Source organism: Hemitrygon akajei, chromosome 28, assembly GCF_048418815.1.
Source record: "Hemitrygon akajei chromosome 28, sHemAka1.3, whole genome shotgun sequence".
NCBI classification, from domain to species: domain Eukaryota; kingdom Metazoa; phylum Chordata; class Chondrichthyes; order Myliobatiformes; family Dasyatidae; genus Hemitrygon; species Hemitrygon akajei.
This window is the reverse complement of record NC_133151.1, coordinates 33,690,499-33,711,830: the sequence shown is the minus strand read 5'-3', so window position 1 is coordinate 33,711,830 and position 21,332 is coordinate 33,690,499. Positions and strand designations below refer to the sequence as shown.

Genomic DNA, 21,332 nt, shown 5'->3' with positions numbered 1-21,332 from the left:
TTTAAAATGTCAGTATCTATGGTGAGGTGCCGGAGGATTGGAGGATAGCTCATGTGGTTCTGTTGCTTAAAAAAGGCTCTAAAAGTAATCTGGGAAATTATAGGCTGGTAAGGTTGACGTCAGTAGTAGGTAAATTATTGGAAGGAGTACTAAGAGATATGATCTACAAGTATTTAAATGGACAGGGACTTATTAGGGAGAGTCAACATGGCTTTGTGTGTGGTAGGTCATGTTTAACAAATCTATTAGAGTTTTTTGAGGAGGTTACATGGAAAGTGGATGAAGGGAAGGCATGGATGTTGTCTACATGGACTTCATTAAGGCCTTTGACAAGGTCCACATAGGAGGTTAGTCAGGAAGATGCAGTCGCTAGGTATACATGGTGAGATAGTAAATTGGATTAGACATTGTCTCATTGGGAGAAGCCAGAGAGTGGTAGTGGAGGACTGCTTCTCTAAGTGGAGGCCTGTGACTAGTGGTGTGCCACAGGGTTCAGTACTGGGTCCATTGTTATTTGTCATCTATATCAATGATCTGGATGATAATGTGGTATATTGGATTAACAAATTTGCTGATGATACAAAGATTGGAGGTGTAGTGGACAGTGAGAAAGGTTTTCAAAGCTTGCAGAGGGATCTGGACCAGCTGGGAAAATGGTCTGAAAAATGGCAGATGAAGTTTAATACAGACTAGTGTGAGGTATTGCACTTTGGAAGGAAAAACTAAGGTAGAACATACAAGGTAAATGGTAGGGCACTGCGGAGTTCAGTAGAACAGAAGGATCTGGGAATACGGATACAAAATTCCCTAAAAGTGGCATCACAGGTAGATAGGGTTGTAAAGAGAGCTTTTGGTACATTGGCCTTTATAAATCAAAGTGTTGAGTATGAGAATTGGAATGTTATGGTGAGGTTGTATAAGGCATTGGAGAGGCTGAATTTGAAGTATTGTGTGCAGTTTTGGTCACCGAATTACAGGAAGGGTATTAATAAGGTTGAAAGAGTGCAGAGAAGGTTTACAAGGATGTTGCTGGTACTTTATTCCCTGGAGCGTAGAAGAATGAGGGGAGATTTGATAGAGGTATATAAAATTATGATTGGTATAGATAGAGTGAATGCAAGCAGGCTTTTTCTACTGAGGTTAGGGGAGTGAAAAAAACCAGAGGACATGGCTTAAGGGTGAAGGGGGAAACGTTTAAAGGGAACATTAGTGGGGGCTTCTTCACACAGAGAGTGGTGAGAGTGTGGAATGAACTGCCAGATGAAGTGGTAAATGTGGGCTCACTTTTAACATTTAAGAAAAACCTGGACAGGTACATGGATGAGAGGTGTATGGAGGGATATGGCCCAGGTGCAGGGCAGTGGGACCCGGCAGAAAAATGGTTCTGCACAGCCAAGATGGGACTAAAAGCCTGTTTTTGTGCTGTAATGTTCTATGGTTCTATGGATTTTTTTAACCCCAAATTATAAAAGATTATCCACACAAAAATATACAAAATACAAATATTAAATATTTATAAAACCGAAGTCAAATTAAAATGTGAATATTACTGTCTATAACACTCAATTCCTGTGGGTGGGGTCACCGTTCCCGAAAATCCCCCTCTGTACCCACTCTGTTACAATGCTCGCAATTTCTCAGCGGCTCCACTGATTGACAGCTCACTCTGCCCCGCCTCCTGGGCTGCTGATACAGATTGCCGTTTTGTGACGAGCTGACGTCACCGCGGTCCCACCTTCACCGACGTCGTTTCCTGGGGAACGGTCCGGGATGGTGGGCACGGGGTTGTAGTAAAGTGGAGTCGGTCTCTACTTTGGTTTTCGGTCTCCACTGTGGGAATCGGCCTCTCCTCTTCCTGCCCACGGAACAGTGAGTGTCTGTCAGCGCCTCACCGCACCGGCGTTCTGCCTCAGGTACAATATTTCAACCATATTTGCACAGTTACATGGATAGGAAAAGTTGAGAGGGACCCGGGCCTAATGTAGGCGGATGGGACGAGTTCAGGTCGACAACTTGGTCGGCGTGGATGAGTTTTACCGAAGGGACGGTTTCAGTTCTGTATAAATCACTGGGCAGGATGTACACAGTAAATGACATGTTCTTGGGAAGTTTTAATGAACAGAGACTTCGCGGGTTTCTGCCCCCAAACCTCCTCTGGCAGCTGATTTAGGATAGCAGCTATTTCCTGTGTGAAGTGTGTACCCTTCAGATCCCCTTTAAATCTGTCTTTTAACAGTTTTGTGCAATTCTAATGAGAGGCAATTTTTTGGTTGATAAGGCTAGTAGAACACACAGCCCTGTCTACCTGTGATGCCACATACAGGGAACTGTGTAGCAATATTAGAGACACATGCACAGGTACTTCAGTGAGCAAGGATATGAAACTAATGCAGGAAAGTGGGATTAGTATAGCTGTGTGTGATGAGGAGCATACATGTGATGGGCTAGAGGGTTTGTTTCTGTCCTGCAGTCCTCCACTGCAGTGGGGTTTGTTACCTTCATTCTCAGCTGTGAGCTTGTTCTGCTGAACCTCTTATCCTCTGAGAAGATGTTTGCACCCTTCCCTTGTGACCAAGCTGTCTGCCATCTCTCCTGATATTAACCAGTGTTCTTCACCAAATTCTCATTTAAAAGTACTGTTACCGGAGCACGGGGAATGGGTGCATTTTGGTAGCCTTTTGAGGGGGGTGATACACTACTAACCCTAATGCATTAATACCTTTGTCCAACAAAAATCCATTGTCCTGGGTTCTGAGTGTTTTAGGTAAGTCCATCCTGAAGTTCTGTGTTCCAGGTTCCCACTGCACTTTCACAGTCAGTGGTTTCTGCGTGTCTATGTTGACCATCAAGAATCTGTCTCCACTAACTCAGCACTTGGTCTGTCTCCTACCCTACCCTGGTGATTCAAATGCTCATCCTGATGGTCCTTAAATACCAGCCTGCACCACCCCTCAGACAGATTATAACCTGCTTTATTCTTCCAGCTGGTCCACATCCCACATCAAGATTTTCTAGCCGCCTTTGCTGTCTATCATACCCCATAATCTTGGTGTCATCTGCAAACTTGCTGATCCAGTTTACCACATTCTCATGTAGATTGTTCATACAGATGGAAAACAGCAATGGACCCAGCACTGGGGAGTTAAACCAGGGCAGGATGAACACAGTAATGACAGGTTCCTGGGAAGTGTTCATGAACAGAGACTTTGTGTGTTTTTGCCTCCACCACCTCCTCTGGCAGCTCATTTGGGATACCAGCTATTTTCTGTGTCAAATATTTACCCTTCTGATCCCCTTTAAACCACCCCCTCTCACCTTACAACTATTCCCTTTAGACAGCCACACCTTTGGAAACAGTCTCTGTCTCTCTGACCTTTGTATGCCTCAAGTAATTTTATCCACCTCCATCAACTCACTCTTCAGAGTCTCTTTCAACCTCCGCCCTGTCACAACAAAACTATTCCGTGCAGTTTTAGGATGGAGAAAATTGTTCTTTCCCTAGCAGACCCTAGGTAGTGAACAGTTTCTGCCTACCCATCCCTAGAAGATGTCCCATTGATCCATGAAACTGGCTCTCTTTCCCCTGCACCAGCTCCTCAGCCACACATTCATTAGTGGTATCTCTCTATATCTCACCCCATTAACAAGTGTCACTGGGAGTGATACAGAGTTTACTAACTTTTAGTCAGTGTGGACATGGTGGAGGATTACAAATACCTGGGGAGGATACGAATGGACAATAAACTGGACTGGTCAAAGTACCATGAGGCTGTCTACAGGAAGGGTCAGAGCCATCTCTATTTCCTGAGGAGACTGAAGTCCTTGAACATCTGCTGGACGATGCTGAGGATGTTCTACGAGGCTGTGGTGGCCAGTACTATCATGTTTGCTTTTGTGTGCTGGGGCAGCAGGCTGAGGGTTGCAGCCACCAACAGAATCAACAAACTTATTTGGAAGGCCATTGATGTTGTGGGGGTGGAACTGGACTCTCTGATGGTGGTGTCTGAAAAGAGGATGCTGTCCAAGTCGCATGCCATCTTGGACAATGACTCCCATCCACTTCATAATGTACTGGTTAGGAACAGGAGTACATTCAGCCACCGAGATGTAACACTGAGCATCATAGGAAGTCATTCCTACCTGTGGCCATCAAATTTTACAACTCCTCCCTCGGAGTGTCAGACACCCTGTGCCAATAGGCTGGTCCTGGACTTATTTCCACTTGTCATGGTTAACTTATTATTTAATTATTTGTATTGTTATATTTCTTCACTATTCTTGGTTGGTGCTGTTGTAACGAATCCCAATTTCCCTCGGGATCAATAAAGTATGTCTGTCTGTCTAATTTCTCTGAATTCTCTGCACAGGACCACATCCCTCCTCCTCCCTACGTTGCTATTACCAACGTGCACCGTCCACCACGATGTCCGGCTGCTCACCTTTCCCTTTGAAATGTCCTGCAGCTGTTCCGAGACCATCGGACCATAAGACACAGGAGCAGAATTAGGCCATTTGGCCCATCCTGTCTGCTGCCCCATTCTGCCAGGAATAAGAGATCATGACAGATCTCTTAACCCTCTCAAACACTCTTATCCCGCCCCCCCTACCACAATCGAGAACCTCCACATTCAATATACCCAATGAATTGGCCACATCCGTCTGTGGGGATGAATTCAGAGTCAGAACCAGAATCAGGTTTATTACCACCGGCAGGTGTCAGGAAATTTGTTAATTTAGCAGCAGCAGTTCAATGCAGGACATGATAATATAGAAAGAATAAATACATTACTGTATATATGTATATGGATATATATATTAAGTAGATTAATATAGTGCAAACACTGAAATAATATATTATAAATAATATATATAGAATACACCTACAGCAGTTTCTGAGTGTTTTAAAATGATAAACCAAATATCTTCAAACTCCTGATGAAATATATCTGCTGTCTTGCCTTCTTTATACTGTAGCTGCATCGATAGATCCTCAGAGATATTGACACCCAGAAACTTGAAATTGTTCACTGTCGACTTCTGATACCTCTGAGGATTGGTTGGTGTTCCCTCGTCTTATCCTTCCTTCAATCAGCTGTTTTCTCTTACTGACATTAAGCACAAGGTTGTTGCTGCGACACCACTCAGCTAGCTGGTATATCCCACTCCTGTTTGTCCAATCATCTCCATCTGAGATTCTACCGACAATGGTTGTATGAGGCATATTTATAGATTGCATTTGAGCTATATTTAGTCACATAGTCATGGGTTTAGAGGGAGTAGAGCAGTTGGCTAAGCACAAATCCTTGAGGTGCACCAGGGCCAGTGTTGTTCATCAGTGAAGAGGAGATATTTGATTTGACTTTATTTCTTGCATCTTTCACGTACTTGAGGAGTAAAAATCTACGTTATGTCTCCATCTAAATATGCAATGTGCAATCATAGTAATTTATAATAATTGATAATAAATAGAACAGCCAATGTAACATAGAGGTTCCCTCAAATCAGTGTGAGTTAATCAGTCTGATAGCCTGGTGGAAGGAGCTGTCCAGCAGCCTGTTGCTCCTGTCTTTTATGCAGCAGTACCGCTTCCCGGATGGTTGCTGCTGGAATAGATTGTGCTTGAAGTGACTCGGGTCCACAATGATCCCTCGGGCCCTTTTCTCACACCGGTCTTTGTAAATGTCCTGAATCATGGGAAGTTCACAACTACAAATGCGCTGGTCTGTCCTGCGATTAACGGAGGTACAATTCCCATACCAGGCAGTGATGCAGCCTGTCGGGATGCTCCCAATTGAGCCCTTGTAGAAAGTTCTTAGGATTTGGGGGCTCATAGCAAACTTACTCAGTCATCTGAAGTGAAAGAGACGCTGTAATGCCTTTTTCACCACTCAGCAGGTACGTACAGACCACGTGAGATCCTCGAGTATGTTGATGCCGAGGAACTTAAAGCTGTTTACCCTCTCAACCCCAGATCCATTGATGTCAATAGGGGTTAGCCCGTTTCATCACCAATCTGCACAGATTGTGGTTTCCCGGTTAGGAAGTTGAGGATCCAATTGCAGAGGGACCAGGTTCCGTAGTTTATTGATCAGGACTGTGGGAATGATGGTGTTAAATGCTGAGCTCTAGTCAATGAACAACGTCCTGACATAAACAGCACAAATTCACTACTCTTTACTCAGGATATTGCTCCATGTCTTTGTTCTAATGGTATGTGCTAGTATTCTGAGACTGTGCCCTGTGGTCCTAGACTGCCCCACTATCGGAAACACCCTCCCCACTCTATTCTAGGCCTTTCAATATTTGATCGGTTTCAATGAGATTCCGTCATTCTTCTAAAGTCCAGAGAGTACAGGCCCAAAGCCATCAAACAATCCTTGTTCATTAACCCTTTTATTGCCAGGATCATTTTTGTGAACCTCCTCCAGACCCTCTCCTATGCGAGCATACAGCTTTTTAGATAAGGGACCCAAAACAGTTCACAATACTCCAACTGTGATCAGACCAATGCCTTATAAAGTCTGAGCTGATCCTATCGTTAAATATCTTTTCCAGTAATATCCCTTCCACTAATGTAAGAGTCACCAGGGTATAGTTTCCTGTCTTGTCTCTATTGCAGTTCTTAAAAAGAAGAATATTTGTCATTTTCTACTCTTCTGCATCCTGGCCTGTAGTTAATTGAGCATCAGTTTTAAGTTTTGTTAAATTTTTGTCCTTATTTTATCCCTCAAGCATCAGGTTTTTGAATCAAAGTTCAAAGTAAATTTATTATCAAAGTACGTATACATTCTACAACTTTGAGGTTTGTTTCAAACAGGCTGCCATAAAACAAAGAAAGCCAAAAGAACCCACTAATAAAATAAGACCATCAAACACGCAATGTGCAGAAAGAAAGACAAATCCTGCAAACAATAAACACAAGCAAATTCTGTAGCGTTTTGAACTGAAATGCTCAAAGAGAGTCTGTGCACAGATGCTTCGTTCAGTGCAGAGTGGAGAAGCGAGCTGAACCAGTTGTACTATTTTGCCATTTGAGTATTTATTTGTTTCTGGAGTACATTTATCCTGTACCTCCTTCATTTTTCTCAGAAACTCTCACCATTGCTGCTCTGTTGCCATCTCTGCCAGCATCTCCTTCCAATTTACTTTAGCCAACTCCTCTCTCATACCACTGTTACTACCTTTACTCCACTGAAACACTGCTATGTCAGACTGTACTCTCTCCCTGTCCAATTTCAAGTTGAACTCAATGATACTGTGATCACTGCTTTCTAAGGGTTCTTTTACCTTAAGTTCCCTAATTGCCTCCTGTTCATTAAATAACGCACAATTCAGTATAGCTGATTACCTAGAAGGCTCACTGACAAACTGCTCTAAAAAGACAACTCTTAGGCATTCAACAAACTCACTCTATTGAGATCTATTTCCAACCTGATTTTCTCAGTTGACCTGTGTTGAAATCTCCAATATATTGCCCGTTTGACATGCCTTTTCTATTTCCTGTTGTCATCTGTGGTCCACATCCAAACAACTGTTGACTGCCTGTTTATAACTTAATCAATGTCCTTTTACACTTGCAGTTTTTTTTAACTCTACTCACAATGATTCAACATCTTCCGATCCTATGGCACATCTTCCTACTGATTTGATACCATTCTTTACCAGCAGAGCCATGCTATCCCCATTGCCTACCTTCCTGTCCTTCTGATAAGTCTAACTAGGGCATTTAGCTCTCAACTATGAATATTTTTCATCCGTGATTCCGTGATGATCACATTATACATGACAATCCGTAACATGGCAATAAGATTATCCACCTTATTTTTTATACTCTGTGCATTGATGTATAACACTTCAAATATTGGATTTGCTACCCTTATTGATTCTGCATCCCTCTGCTGGCTGCAGTTATGTCCTATCGTCTGCTCGCTCTTCCTGACAGTCTGACTGCATGCTATCTTTTCTTTCTTTACCATCTGTCCTATCCTGAGTCCTTTCAGACCAGTTCTCATGCCCCTGCCAAATTACTTTATACCCTGCCCAACAGTATGCCCAAAAGAAAATAAATCCCAGGGTTGCATATGATGACAGAAATGTATTTTGATAATACATTTACTTTCAGCTTTGAACTTTGTAGTAGAGAGCCGGGTGTTGTACTGGTCTGTGTCCTCACTGGCCGGTGCTGTGCTCTGGCAGCTCAGTGTGCTTGGAATATGGTGTCAGTGTTTTTACAGAAGTGTGTCCTTATTACACAATTGATCTTGTCCAACCAGGAGCTTAGAAGGTTCACTGGAGACTAGAATAATTTTTTCGGACTATTACAGGTCAGAGGAGCATTCTGAGATGATCTGGACTATTTGACCATCAAGTTTGTACCAACTCCTGCTAGAACATTTCTACAGTCCCATTCCCCACTCTGTTCCCACAGCTCTGCAGGTTATTTCCCCTGAAGGACCTGTCTAATTCCTCTTTGAACACTGGTTGTTCCTACCACAATCTGGTGAGTCCCATATTTCCCAAGGCAAAATCAAGAAAGTCTCCCTCCCTGGTGGACCATCTGCATACTGTTTCAGGAAACCTTGCTGAAAACACTTAACAAATAATGCCCCAATCAAGTCTCAGGTGGTAAGGGAGTCCCAGTCACTCTGGGGTGATTATTCACTATAGATATTCTGTTGTTTTTACATCAGTCCATAACCTGCCAAAATATCTGTTCCTTGCTCCTACTGGTTATTGGGAGCCCTGCAGTATAATCCCATCACAGCGATTGCACCTTTCTCATTCCTGAGTTCCACCCACATTGTCTCACTGGATGAGCCTCCAGGATTACCTTGAATTTGTGACATTCTGCCTGATCAGCAGTACAGCTCCCCAAACCTCATTCACCTCCCTCTGGACTGTCTGAATCTGATCCTGGAATGTTTTGCTACCACTCCTGCCCTTCTCTGTATGGATGAATCACTGTGCCATGTACTAATCCAGGCTCTAAGTACGTCTGCATTAACTGTTCAACACCCGGCACTGATACAAACACACTTCAGCCCCTCGTTGCCACTGTGCTCATTAACTATGCAGTGGTGTACTGGGCCAATGGCATCAACACGGGTGATGTCATCTGAGAATAAACTGATTAGAAAGGCTGTCTCTGTTATTGGAGTCAAACTAGACACACTGGAGGCCATGGTGGAACAAAGGACCCAACGGAAAATCATATAACCATATAACATATAACAATCACAGCACGGAAACAGGCCATTCCGGCCCTCCTAGTCCGTGCCGAACTCTTAATCTCACCTAGTCCCACCTACCTGCACTCAGCCCATAACCCTCCACTCCTTTCCTGTCCATATACCTATCCAATTTTACCTTAAATGACACAACTGAACTGGCCTCTACTACTTCTACAGGAAGCTCATTCCACACAGCTATCACTCTCTGAGTAAAGAAATACCCCCTCGTGTTTCCCTTAAACTTTTGCCCCCTAACTCTCAAATCATGTCCTCTCGTTTGAATCTCCCCTACTCTCAATGGAAACAGCCTATTCACGTCAACTCTATCTATCCCTCTCAACATTTTAAATACCTCGATCAAATCCCCCCTCAACCTTCTATGCTCCAATGAATAGAGACCTAACTTCTGGACAATCCTGAAATCCTGACAGTTCTGGACAATGTTTCTCACCCTCTGCATGTCTCCTTGGCTGAACAGAGGAGCATCTTCAGTAACAGACTAACACCACTGCGCTGCTCCAAGGAGCGCTGTATGAAGTCATTCTGACCCTCGGCTCTGTAATGAGTCAACCTATAGCCGGGGAAGTGATGACACCCCTCATGTCAGACTGTTTGTGGTAACTTTTTATTCTTTCTCTTACTTCTAATATTTGTTTATCTGTACACTTGCAGTGCTACTGAGACACTGTAATTTATCTAATTGGACTTACTTTCTGTGTTAATCCACATCCGTCAATGCCACTACTGACCTTTCACACTTCCCATCGCCTCTCCTGAAAAAAACTCAATGATCCATGTAACTAAAACCCTCCGTCCTGCACCAGCTTGTTAGCCACACATATAACTGTACCACCTTTTTATTTCTTCCCTCGCTAGCAGGTGACACTGGGATTATACCCCCCCACCCCCTCAAGAGTCTCTACTTAACTTTTTCCCCAACTCCCTAAGTCTCTTTGCAGGACTTTGTCTCTTTTGTTAGAACCAATATGGACACGACCTCTGGCTGCTCACCCTGCCCTTTCAGAATGGCCTGTACTTGTTCAGTTACATCCTTGAACCTGGTACCAGGGAGGTAATGCATCATCCTGCAGTCTCTCTCCTTGCCACAGATACACCTGTCTGTGACCCCGGCTAAAGAATCCCCCGTCACTGAGGCTCACTGAGAACACAGAATCAGTACAGCACAGGAACAGGCCCTTCTTCCCATGATGTCTGTGCTGAACACAATGTCAAATGGAACTAAATCTCTTCAGCCTGCGTATAATTCATGTGCTTCAATCCTCTGAATATTCATGGCTTATCTAAAACCCTGTTAAATGTCATTATCATATCTGCTTCCACCACTCCCCATGGCAGCCCAAACCCGGCCCTCACCACTCTCTGTACAGAAACAGAAATCTTACCTGCCCTGAAATCCACCCTTAAATTCTCACCTTGGCATTTTAAAGCTGTGCCTTCTCATATTTGATATTTCTACCCTGGGGAAGTGATTCTGACTGTCTACCTTGTCTGCACCTCTCATAGTTTTATAAACTTCTGTCAGGTCTCCCCTCAGCCTCCTTCACTCCAGGGAAAACAGTCCCAGTCGGTCTGGTCTTTCCTTGTAACTCAAGCCCCCAGTCCGGGTAACATTCCTGTGAATCATTTCTACACCTTTCCAGCTTAATCACATCCTTCCTCTCGTGTTGACCAGAACTGCACAGGGTACTCCTGGTGTGGTGTAATTATTGATTTGTACAACTGTAATGTGATGTCCCAACTACTCTCAAAGCCTTTGCTGATGAAGGTAAGCATGTCGTGCACCTTCTTCAGCACCTTGTCTACCTGTGTTGGCACTTTCCAGGAACTATGTACCTGTGCCTCAGGTTTATCTTTTCATTAACACTCCTCAGGACCCTGCCATTCACTGGGTATGTCCTGACCTGCTTTAACTTCCCAAAATCCATCATTGTGCGTTTGTTTGACTCTGTAACAACACTTTTCTGTTTCGCTGCACTAATGCCCCAGCATTAAATGTCAATGAGCCATTCACCTTTGACCCTTGGTCATATATGGTCTTATGGACCCCTCACTGCACCCGTCTCTATTTTGTTTTGCAGGCAGCACCTCGACCCCTCTCTGTTTCTCTCAATTACAATTTATCTCCACATAAATAGTAGTGAATTTTGGTTCCCCCTACCACGTCATCACACTTCACACATTAAACTCCATTTACCAAGTATTCTACTCACCAGCTTCCTCATATCCTGTTGGAGAGACCAAATGTCCAATCAGAACATGCCCATACCACATTCCCCGTCATTGACAATCATGGATTCCTCACTTTCTGCCACTCCTCCAGGTCATTAATATCAATAGTAAATAATGGAGGTTCCAGAACAGGTTGCTGGGACACTCCAGTAGTTATGTCATCCCAACCTGAAAAAGACATGTTATTCTGTCTCAGTATGATAACCAGTCTTCTGTCAATATTAACACACTTCCTTCCCAGTACTGAGATCTGGTCTTGTGCACCAGCCTTTCATGTGGCATCTTGGCAAATGGCTCCTGACAACCCAAAATCACAACTTCTCCAACTTCCCCTGTAAAGTCTCAAATCTCTGGTATGTTTGTCAAACATGACTTAACATTCAGTAACCCAGGGTACAGAGACAAAAACCAGGTTCCAGATGGACAGGGTGGTGAAGAGGCTTTTGGAACACTGGCCTTCAGTCAGGGCACCGAATATAGAAGCTGGGATGAAATGGTGCAGTTGTACAACACGTTGGTTTGGCTGCATTTCATAAATAGTGTTTAGTTTTAGTGACCATGCTATATGACAGGCACCATTGAGCTGGAAAGTGTGCAGAGGAGATCTACGGGGATGTTACTGGATCTCGAAGGACTGATTTGTGGAAAGTGTTTTGGACAATTTTTCCTGGAATGTTGGAGAATGAGTGGCGATATTGCAGAGGTGTATAAAATTATAAGGGGCCTGGGTTGAGTCAAAGATAACAAACTTTTTGCCAGGGTAGGGGAATCAGGAACTGGAGGGCATTGGTTTGAGATGAGATTTAATAGGAACCTGAAGGGCAACTTTTCCACGCACAGGCTGATCAGTAAATGGAATGAGCTGTTAGGAGGAGTGGTTGAGTCAGGTACATTAAAAAGGTACTTGGACAGGTAGATGGAAAGGAAAGGTTTTGAAGGATATGGGTCAAATGCAAGGAAATGGGACAAAGAGGAGGATAGCCTTGTTCATAATGTGGTGGTGAGGGGGTTACTGACCACAAGCTCAGATGGGAACTTTGGTCATCGTGGACCATTTGAGCTGAGCGGTTCGTATCTGTGCTGTGTGAATCTGACTGTAAACCCTGTTGTCTTAGTTCAATGCATTGGACTTTTCCAAATGACTTATTTCTTCACCGATTATAGACTCCAGTAGCTGAAGTGCAGTTAACTTGACTACAGTCTCCTGCTTTTGATCTTCCACCCTTCTTCAACAATGGTTTTCAAATCCACTGGGACCTTTCTGTAACACAGTAAGTCTTGACAGACTTCAGTGTCTCTACTTTCTCTTGAGGCTTCAGTGCCGGTCGTTGGGACCTGGTAATGTTTGCTTTTTGTCGTGTTAGCTTCTCCCTCGTGATGGTGGTTATTACACATTGTTGCACAATATTGAAATGTCACCATCAGATATCTGTGGGATGTTTGCTGTGTCCCCACTGTGAACACTAATTCCCTGTCGGTCCTATGTTCAATGCAGGCTGGTAGTCATGTGACCACTCTGGTGCCTGACTCCATCGGTCTTTGCTGTTGCTCTGGATTCATCAGCTGCATGGAGAGCAGGAGCCCCTGCATAGGCAACAGCTTGCTTTATGTATCGTATTACCCTGGCTTGCATATTGACTTTCACAGTGAGGGTACAATATCCATGGTTGACCCTAACCAGCAGAGGGCCATCACTAACATGTCGGTCTGTAGCCTTCTCTCTTCCCACGATGAGGCCAAATGCAGGCTAGCCAAACAACACCTCATATTCTGACTGTGCAGCCCCCAATCCTGATGACATGAACATTGATTTCTCCAAGTTCCGGATATCACTGCACTCTGTTTCCCCCAATTCCACTTATTTTCCCCCATTCTGTTGCCAATTAACCCCTTCACTTCTCCTCACACGCCCTTATGACCTGCCCATCATCTCTCTCAGGTTCTCCAGCTCCTTCATGTCATCCCATGGTCCAACATTCTAACCTATTAGATTACTTTCTCTTCCTCTCTTTGCCTTTTCTGCCTGTCACCCAGCTCCTCACATCATCATCCCTCCACAAACCACACCCCCCCCCCCCCCCACTCACTGGTCCTCCTCCCCCTCCCCCACCACCTTATTCTGGCTTTTGTCCCTTTCTGTCTCATCCTGATGAAGGTTCTCAGCCCAAAATGTCGACTGTTTGCTGAGTTCCTCCAGCATTTTATGTGTGTTTGCTTCAGTCTGTGTATTGATTATACTAATCAAACTGGTACAGTGGAAGAAGAATTTGTGGAGTGGTCAGAGACAGTTTCTTACAGCAGGATCTTACCCAGGAACAGGACATTTCAGATGTAATCTGTGTAATGAGGTGGGATTACAGAGAGATCTTGTGGTGACGGATCCCTGATGAAGTGATCACAATGAGGGAAAACTCCAGACCACAAATTGAGGGTGAACACCAGGGTCCAGGTTTCAGATCAGGGTTTTCCTTCCACTAGATGAGCTGTCAAGCATGGTTGACGAGCCCATCTGCCCATAGTCAGGAGCTGTATTTAGCTGACGGAGGCAATTTGAGGCGGACACCATTTGCAGCATTTAATGGGAAGTGGGAGCTTGTCCCATTACCACCCCATCACCGGTTAAGACAGCTTTAAGGCACCGATATACCGGTATGTGAATGGGAAACTCAGTTGTAATGGGTTGCCACCAGCAGATTGTGGTTGTTGCACCTCTCAGAGCAAAGTTACTCGATGCAGCAGTACTCCAATCTGCTTCTAATTAAATCTCTCATGACAATCACAACTCCATTCTCACCTCTCTTTGATATTTCCCCTTTTGTGTTTTATCCCATCGGGAGGAACACCTGAGGATCTTGAGACCACTCTTCCCCGTGTCTTCTTTCCCTCCCCCTTTCTCATCACTGTCCCTACATGTAAGGTGCATATGAAAAGTATTCATGCCCCTTGGAAGTTTTCACGTTTTATTGTTTTACAATATTGAATCACTGCGGATTAAATTTGGCTTTTTTTTACTGATCAACATAAGTCTCTTGTGTCAAAGTGAAAACAGATCTCTACAAAGTGCTCTAAATTAATTACAGATATAAAACACAAAATAATTGTCTGTATACGTATTCAGCCCCTTTAATATAACACACCAAATCATCACTGGTGCAGTCAGTTGGTTTTAGGAGTTACATTATCAGTTAAATGGAAATCACCATGTGCAGTCAAGGTGTTTCAATTGATTGTAATAAAATTACACTACTGTTGGTAGTCAGTATCCCGGCAAAAACTACACCATGAAGACAAAAGAACACCCCTAGTAGCTCTGCAAAAAGCTTATTGAAAAGTACGTCAGCAGATTGATACAAGAATATTTTCAAGTCACTCAATACCCTTGGAGTCCAGTTCAGTCATAGAAACAAAAAAACCTACAGTACAACAGAGGCCCTTCAGCCCACAACGTTGTGCCGAACATGTCCCTACCTCTGAAATTACCAGGCTTACCTATAGCCCTCTATTTTACTAAGCTCCATGTACCTATCTAAAAGCCTCTTAAAAGAACCTATCATATCTGCCTCCACCACCATTGCCGGCAGCCCATTCCACACACTCACCACTCTCTGAGTAAAAAAACTTACCCCTGGCATTTCCTCTGTACCTACTCCCCAGCACCTTAAACCTGTATCCTCTTGTGGCAACCATTTCAGCCCTAGGAAAAAGTCTCTGACTATCCACATGATCAATGCCTCTCATCATCTTGTACACCTCTATCAGGTCAGCTCTCATCCTCCTTCGCTCCAAGAAGAAAAGGCCAAGTTGACTCAACCTATTCTCATAAGGTATGCTCCCCATTCCAGGCAATATCCTTGTAAATCTCCTCTGCACCCTTTCTATGGCTTGCATTTACTTCCTGTAGTGAGGCAACCAGAATTGAGCACAGTACTCCAAGTGGGGTCTGACCAGGGTCAGGTATAGCTGCAACATTACCTCTCGGCTCCTAAATTCATTCCCACGATTGATGAAGGCCAATACACCATACGCCTTCTTAACCGCGGAGTCAACCTGTGCAGCTGCTTTGAGCGTCCTATGGACTCTGACCCCAAGAACCCTCTTATCCTTCACACTGCCAAAAGTTGACCTACCTGGACATGGTCCATTCCCTGTACATTTGTATGCCTGTCTTAATACAGGACTCCCTTACTCTTATATTCAACACCCTGACCAGTGGGGACCAGCATTCTGTATACCTTACCCCGTTGTGTAGCCACGTTCTGTGAACTATGTGCCTGGATCCCAAGATCCCCAAGATCACTCTTTTCACCAATGCTGTGAAGGGGGTTAATCATTAATATTATACTTTCTTCTTTCATTTGATCTCCCAAAGAGCAATACCTTCAGTGTGTACGTGGTGTGTGAGAGAATTTTTTTCCGCTGGAGCGCTTTATGTTGGATAAACCATTGGAAATTGGTTGGTGTTATTAAAGTGAACGCGGAGCTGGACGATGAGAGGCCGCTCTCGACTCTGTCCGTCACTCTGACTCTGTCTCTCTGCGCCTTTCTCGGGCAGGTCGGGGCCCTGTGTATAAAAGGAGACAGCAGCAGTCGGTTTGTCACTGAGCAGCGACCTGAGTGAAGCTGCATCATGTCTGGCAGAGGGAAAGGAGGCAAAGGACTGGGCAAAGGCGGAACCAAGCGGCACCGTAAAGTGCTCCGTGATAACATCCAGGGCATCACCAAACCGGCCATCCGCCGTCTGGCTCGCCGTGGCGGCGTCAAGCGGATCTCGGGTCTGATCTACGAGGAGAACCGCGGGGTGCTGAAGGTTTTCCTGGAGAATGTGATCCGGGATGCCGTCACCTACACTGAACACGCCAAGCGCAAGACGGTCACTGCCATGGATGTGGTGTACGCTCTGAAACGCCAGGGCCGCACTCTCTATGGCTTCGGTGGCTGAAAAACTCCCAATTCCTTAAATAGAAAATAGAAAAATAGAAAATAGAAAAGGGAAAGTATGGTAGTGCAAGTCAGGTCCGGATATTTGGAAGGTACAGCCCAGATCCAGGTCAGGATCTGTTCAGCAGTCTTATCACAGTTGGAAGGAAGCTGTTCCCAAATCTGGCCATATAAATCTTCATGCTCCTGAACCTTCTCCCGGAGGGAAGAGGGACAATAAGTGTGTTGGCTGGGTGGGTCTTGTCCTTGATTATCCTGCCAGCACTTCTCCGACAGCGTGTGGTGTAAAGTGAGACCAAGGAAGGAAGATTGGTTTGTGTGATGTGCTGGACTGTGTTCATGATCTTCTGCAGCTTCTTCCGGTCCGGGACAGGATAACTTCCATACCAGGTTGTGATGCACCCTGGAAGAATGCTTTCTACGGTGCACCTATAAAAATTAGGGAGGGTTTTAGGGGACAGGCCAAATTTCTTCAGCAAGTAAATGCGCTGGTTGGCCGCCTTGGCAGTGGACTCTACTTGGTTAGACCAAGTAAGGTCATTTGTGATATTCACCCCGAGGAACTTAAAGCTTTTGACCTGTTCCACCTGCGCACCACCGATGTAGATAGGGCCGTGTGGTTCGCTACGCCTTCTGAAGTCAACAACCAATTCCTTCATCTTGCTGACGTTGAGGGATAGGTTATTGTCTTCTCACCATGCCACCAGGTTCTTAATTTCCTCTCTGTACTCAGACTCATCATTACCCAAGATACGGCCTACAACTCGGCTTTGAAATATAAATCTGAGACTGTGGGTCTGGACTGATACTATCAATACCTGGGACCGATGTACCCCAAGATGACAGATTTTCCTCAAAGATCCTTTGCATGTTCGGGACAACATATCTCTGTGAGCAGGCATTCTCCATAATGAATATTAACAAATCCAAACTGCACTCACAGCTGACACACAGACATCTAAACAACATTATCAAAATCACAACTGCCCAGAAACTTGTCCCAGATGTTGACAGGCTGGTAAAAGCCAAGAGATGTCAGGTGTCTGGAAGCAGCAGGTGTAACATGACTGACACTGTTCCATGCGCTGCGACATGTAAGCAGTATGCATTATGAAATATTGAGTGTCATAATATTCTGTTTCATTCATTTTCTGATTATTCTATTATTGTAAATATGATCACTTCAATAAAAATTAGAGGCTAACTGTGTTCATTGTCTGAGTTTGATTGCTGGAAGCAGGCTAAAAAAAATAAGTAGCCTACATTTACAATTTGCTTCGTTAGGTCTACATTTGTGTCTGCTAATGTTCGATTTCAAATGGTTTATTAATGGAAAATGTGTCTTCCAAAACAATCTTAGCCAAAAATAGCATCGTTTTTACTCTCTCTCATCACAACTTTCTTGCAGCCTACGACTGCAAGTTAATACCAATCATAAAAATAATGCTTACTAGGCAATCTTCTTCATCAGAAACGAAATTCGTAAGGTGAAACACTTTGTAGTTACAGCAGAGACTGAGACACGTGACAGCAGACTGGAAAATCGAAGGCAACGAAAGCTGCGGGATCACGCATGCGCACACAACTGATCCGGTCGGCATGAGATCGCATTTTGCCCAATCCGACCCGTGACCTTAAATGAGTTTGACACTCCTGGGCTAGGTAGTTCTAACGAAGGGACATGTTCTGCACAGCTTTAAGGGCCGAAGGGCCTATATTGTGCTGTAAGGTTTTCTATGTTTCTATGAGTTATTCCTTACTCCAAATAGGATGAAAAATAAGTAAATACAAAAGAAATAATAGATACAAAAACCTGCAGATTCTGTACACTGAAGCAAAAGCAGGAAACAGAAATCCCCAGATCTGGTAGTTCATCAACCTTCCCAGCAAAACGTTTTAAACTGTAACAAAGCAAAGGGTCATTGCAAACTTGCAAAAGTTTGGACTGAGTTGTGAAGAGCGGTGAGGATTCTGCAAAGGGGTAGATACAGGTGACGTGCTCGGACACAGGTCTGGCAGCTGGGAGATTGTGGGGGAGGGAGGGTGTGAACTTGTACTTTTAAAATATGTAATACAGAACATTTTCTAAATTTTCAGAGAGAACATGGCCCGGCAGATTGAATGAGGAATGCGACCGGGGGTATCTGATGAAGGGTCTTCGGTCTGATACGTTAACTCTGTTTCTCTGACCACGGGCGCAGTGTCTCTATTTTTTACTGGAAAGTCAGCGTTACCGTCCTCACAATTGTTCTGTTTCAGAATATCATCATTTAATTTTTGGGGAATTGAACAGGAATTAGAAGAGATTATGTGTCAGTTCTAAAGCGTGTTATGTGTTAACGTTACAAACTGACATTCAATATTGAAGGTGTGCTTCTGAAAGTTTATCCGAGCGTTGTGGTTCTGTTCTGTTGGAAACTGGCGGGTGCAGTAAAGTGAAGGCGGAGCTGGACAATGAGAGGCCGCTCTCGGCTCTGTCCGTCACTCTGACTCTGTCTCCTCCCCTCCCCGCCTCTGTCTCTCTGCGCGTTTCTCGGGCAGGTCGGGGCGCTGTGTATAAAAGGAGACAGCAGCAGTCGGTTTGTCACTGAGCAGCGACCTGAGTGAAGCAGCATCATGTCTGGCAGAGGGAAAGGAGGCAAAGGACTGGGCAAAGGCGGAGCCAAGCGGCACCGTAAAGTGCTCCGTGATAACATCCAGGGCATCACCAAACCGGCCATCCGCCGTCTGGCTCGCCGTGGCGGCGTCAAGCGGATCTCGGGTCTGATCTACGAGGAGACCCGCGGGGTGCTGAAGGTTTTCCTGGAGAATGTGATCCGGGATGCGGTCACCTACACTGAACACGCCAAGCGTAAGACGGTCACTGCCATGGATGTGGTGTACGCTCTGAAACGCCAGGGCCGCACTCTCTATGGCTTCGGCGGCTGAAAAACTCCCACTTCCTCCCGAGCACAAAACAAAGGCTCTTCTAAGAGCCACCCACTGCCTCACAGACGGAGCTGTGTCCACAACCTTTTAATTATTTTTACCGATACAGTCAGCTGAGTTACTTTTGAAACAGTTTAATCTGTTCCGCTTGAAATATTCCTGTGATTCTGCCTTTCCAGTCAGTGATTACCGTAAATCCTGAATGTATTAAGATCGATTTTAATCCTTTTATCCGTCTCGGACACAAAGGAGTTCACTCGTTTAGAGAACGGAATCCGTAATTATGCATTTAAATCTTAATTGAGGGAATTAGATATTAAATTAAACTGACATTGTATAATTCGTGATGCAATTAATGGTAAATAATATAAAAAAGTAATCAAGCACCGTTGCTGGGTGCTCTGAATTTGGCGGGCGATTTGAAATTAATCCTGTGCCAAAAACGCTGTATTCCGTTTGGATGAAGTCCGACCGCTAGTAAATTCCTAGAATTCCTTCAGTATGTACGTGGTGTGTGAGGGAGTTTTTCCTCTCTCAGGAGCTCAGTGTTTCTGATAAACACGGTGAAGAAGGTGTTTGCCACACTTGCATTCATCGATTGGAGTATTGGGCACTGGACTGTGACGTCACATTACAGCTCTACCAGCCTCAGGGAAACTACTCTTGGAGCATGGCGTACAGTTATAGTTGCCCTGTGATCAGAGGGTGACATTAAACTGGAGAGGGTGCAAAAGGGATTTAACAGGAGGCTGGATAGGCTGGAAATTCCTCACCAAAGTGTATGTGACATTAGAGAGGCTGATAAAATAATGGCAGACATTGATATGGTCAGTAGTGAATCTGTTATCTCCAGGGTCATTGAGTTGGAAGCCAGAGATTACAGGTATAAAGTGAGAGAGGGATGAATTAAATGGGACCATGAGGAGCAGGTTTTGTACACAGAATGTGCTATTTACATGGAACAAACTACCTCCAGTGATGGTGTAGGTGGGCACCATTGCAATATCTCTTGCACTGTGGAGAGGGAAGTTTCACAGGGACATGGGCCAAATGTAGATAACTGACAATGGTTTTGTTTGTCCACTTGGTCAGAATGGGTGTGTTGGGCTGAAGGGCCTGTTTCTGTGCTGCATAACTCAGTGACTATGTCTGCTGCTCCGGACAGTGTCAGTAGTGAGAAGGTTTGGGGAATGTAGACAGGAGAGTGAATGGTTGAGGATGGGGCGGATGGAACAGAATTTGGGGAAAAATGAGATCACCTATTCCCAGGATCAAACTGTAAGAGTCATTTCCACATGGGGATGTTCAGAGGGACCTGGGTGTAAACAAATCACTTGAGTTAACATGCAGATACAACAAGTAATGAGAGAGGCAAACGGTATTTTGTCCTGTGATCCAGGAGGAGTGGAGAAGAGGGGTACAGATGTCTCACTGGGATTCTATAGGGCCCTGGTGAGAGCACACCTTGAATGTAGTGTCCGGGTTTGGTCACACTTCCTCAGGAAGGATATCCCGGCAATAGAGGGAGTGCAGTGACTGTTCCCCACACTGACTGGGGTGGTTCCAGGGATGGAGGGTTGATTATGTGAGAGGAGAGTGAGTGGCCTGGGTCTGTATTCCCTGTAGTCAATGAGAAAACGAGGAAATCTGTTAGATTCTATCAGGATGTGACAGACAGCAGGCAAGGAGGATCTTTCCCCTGAATGAGAGCTCCATAACTGTGGAAAATACCCTCAGAATGAGGCGTAAATCACAAACATGAGAGAATCTGCTGATGCTGGAAATCCAAAGCAACACAAGATGCTGGAGGAACTCATCAGTACAGGACAGTATGACAAAGAGTAAACAGTTAACACATCTGGCAAAGACCCTTCCATCAGATCTCAGGGTGAAGGTTCTCAGCCCGAAGCATCATTACTCTTTTACATCAGAATGAGGTGACGTGCATTCAGGGTGGAAATGGAATGATATCTCTTTAATCAGAAA

The 21,332-nt window shown here is 44.6% G+C and overlaps 2 protein-coding genes across 2 annotated transcripts in view; one reads left to right on the top strand and one right to left on the bottom strand.

The window, feature by feature from the left end:
* The window catches only part of LOC140717809 (uncharacterized), an 845,297-nt gene that overhangs the window by 59,525 nt on the left and 764,440 nt on the right, over window positions 1-21,332 (bottom strand). The gene's annotated exons all lie outside the window — the stretch shown is intronic.
* LOC140717550 (histone H4) lies at window positions 1,780-19,400 on the top strand. The gene is made up of 2 exons (XM_073031125.1): window positions 1,780-1,913; window positions 18,516-19,400. Exon 2 carries the CDS (start codon window positions 19,035-19,037, stop codon window positions 19,344-19,346), a length of 312 nt encoding a protein of 103 aa, XP_072887226.1. The 5' UTR covers window positions 1,780-1,913; window positions 18,516-19,034; the 3' UTR covers window positions 19,347-19,400.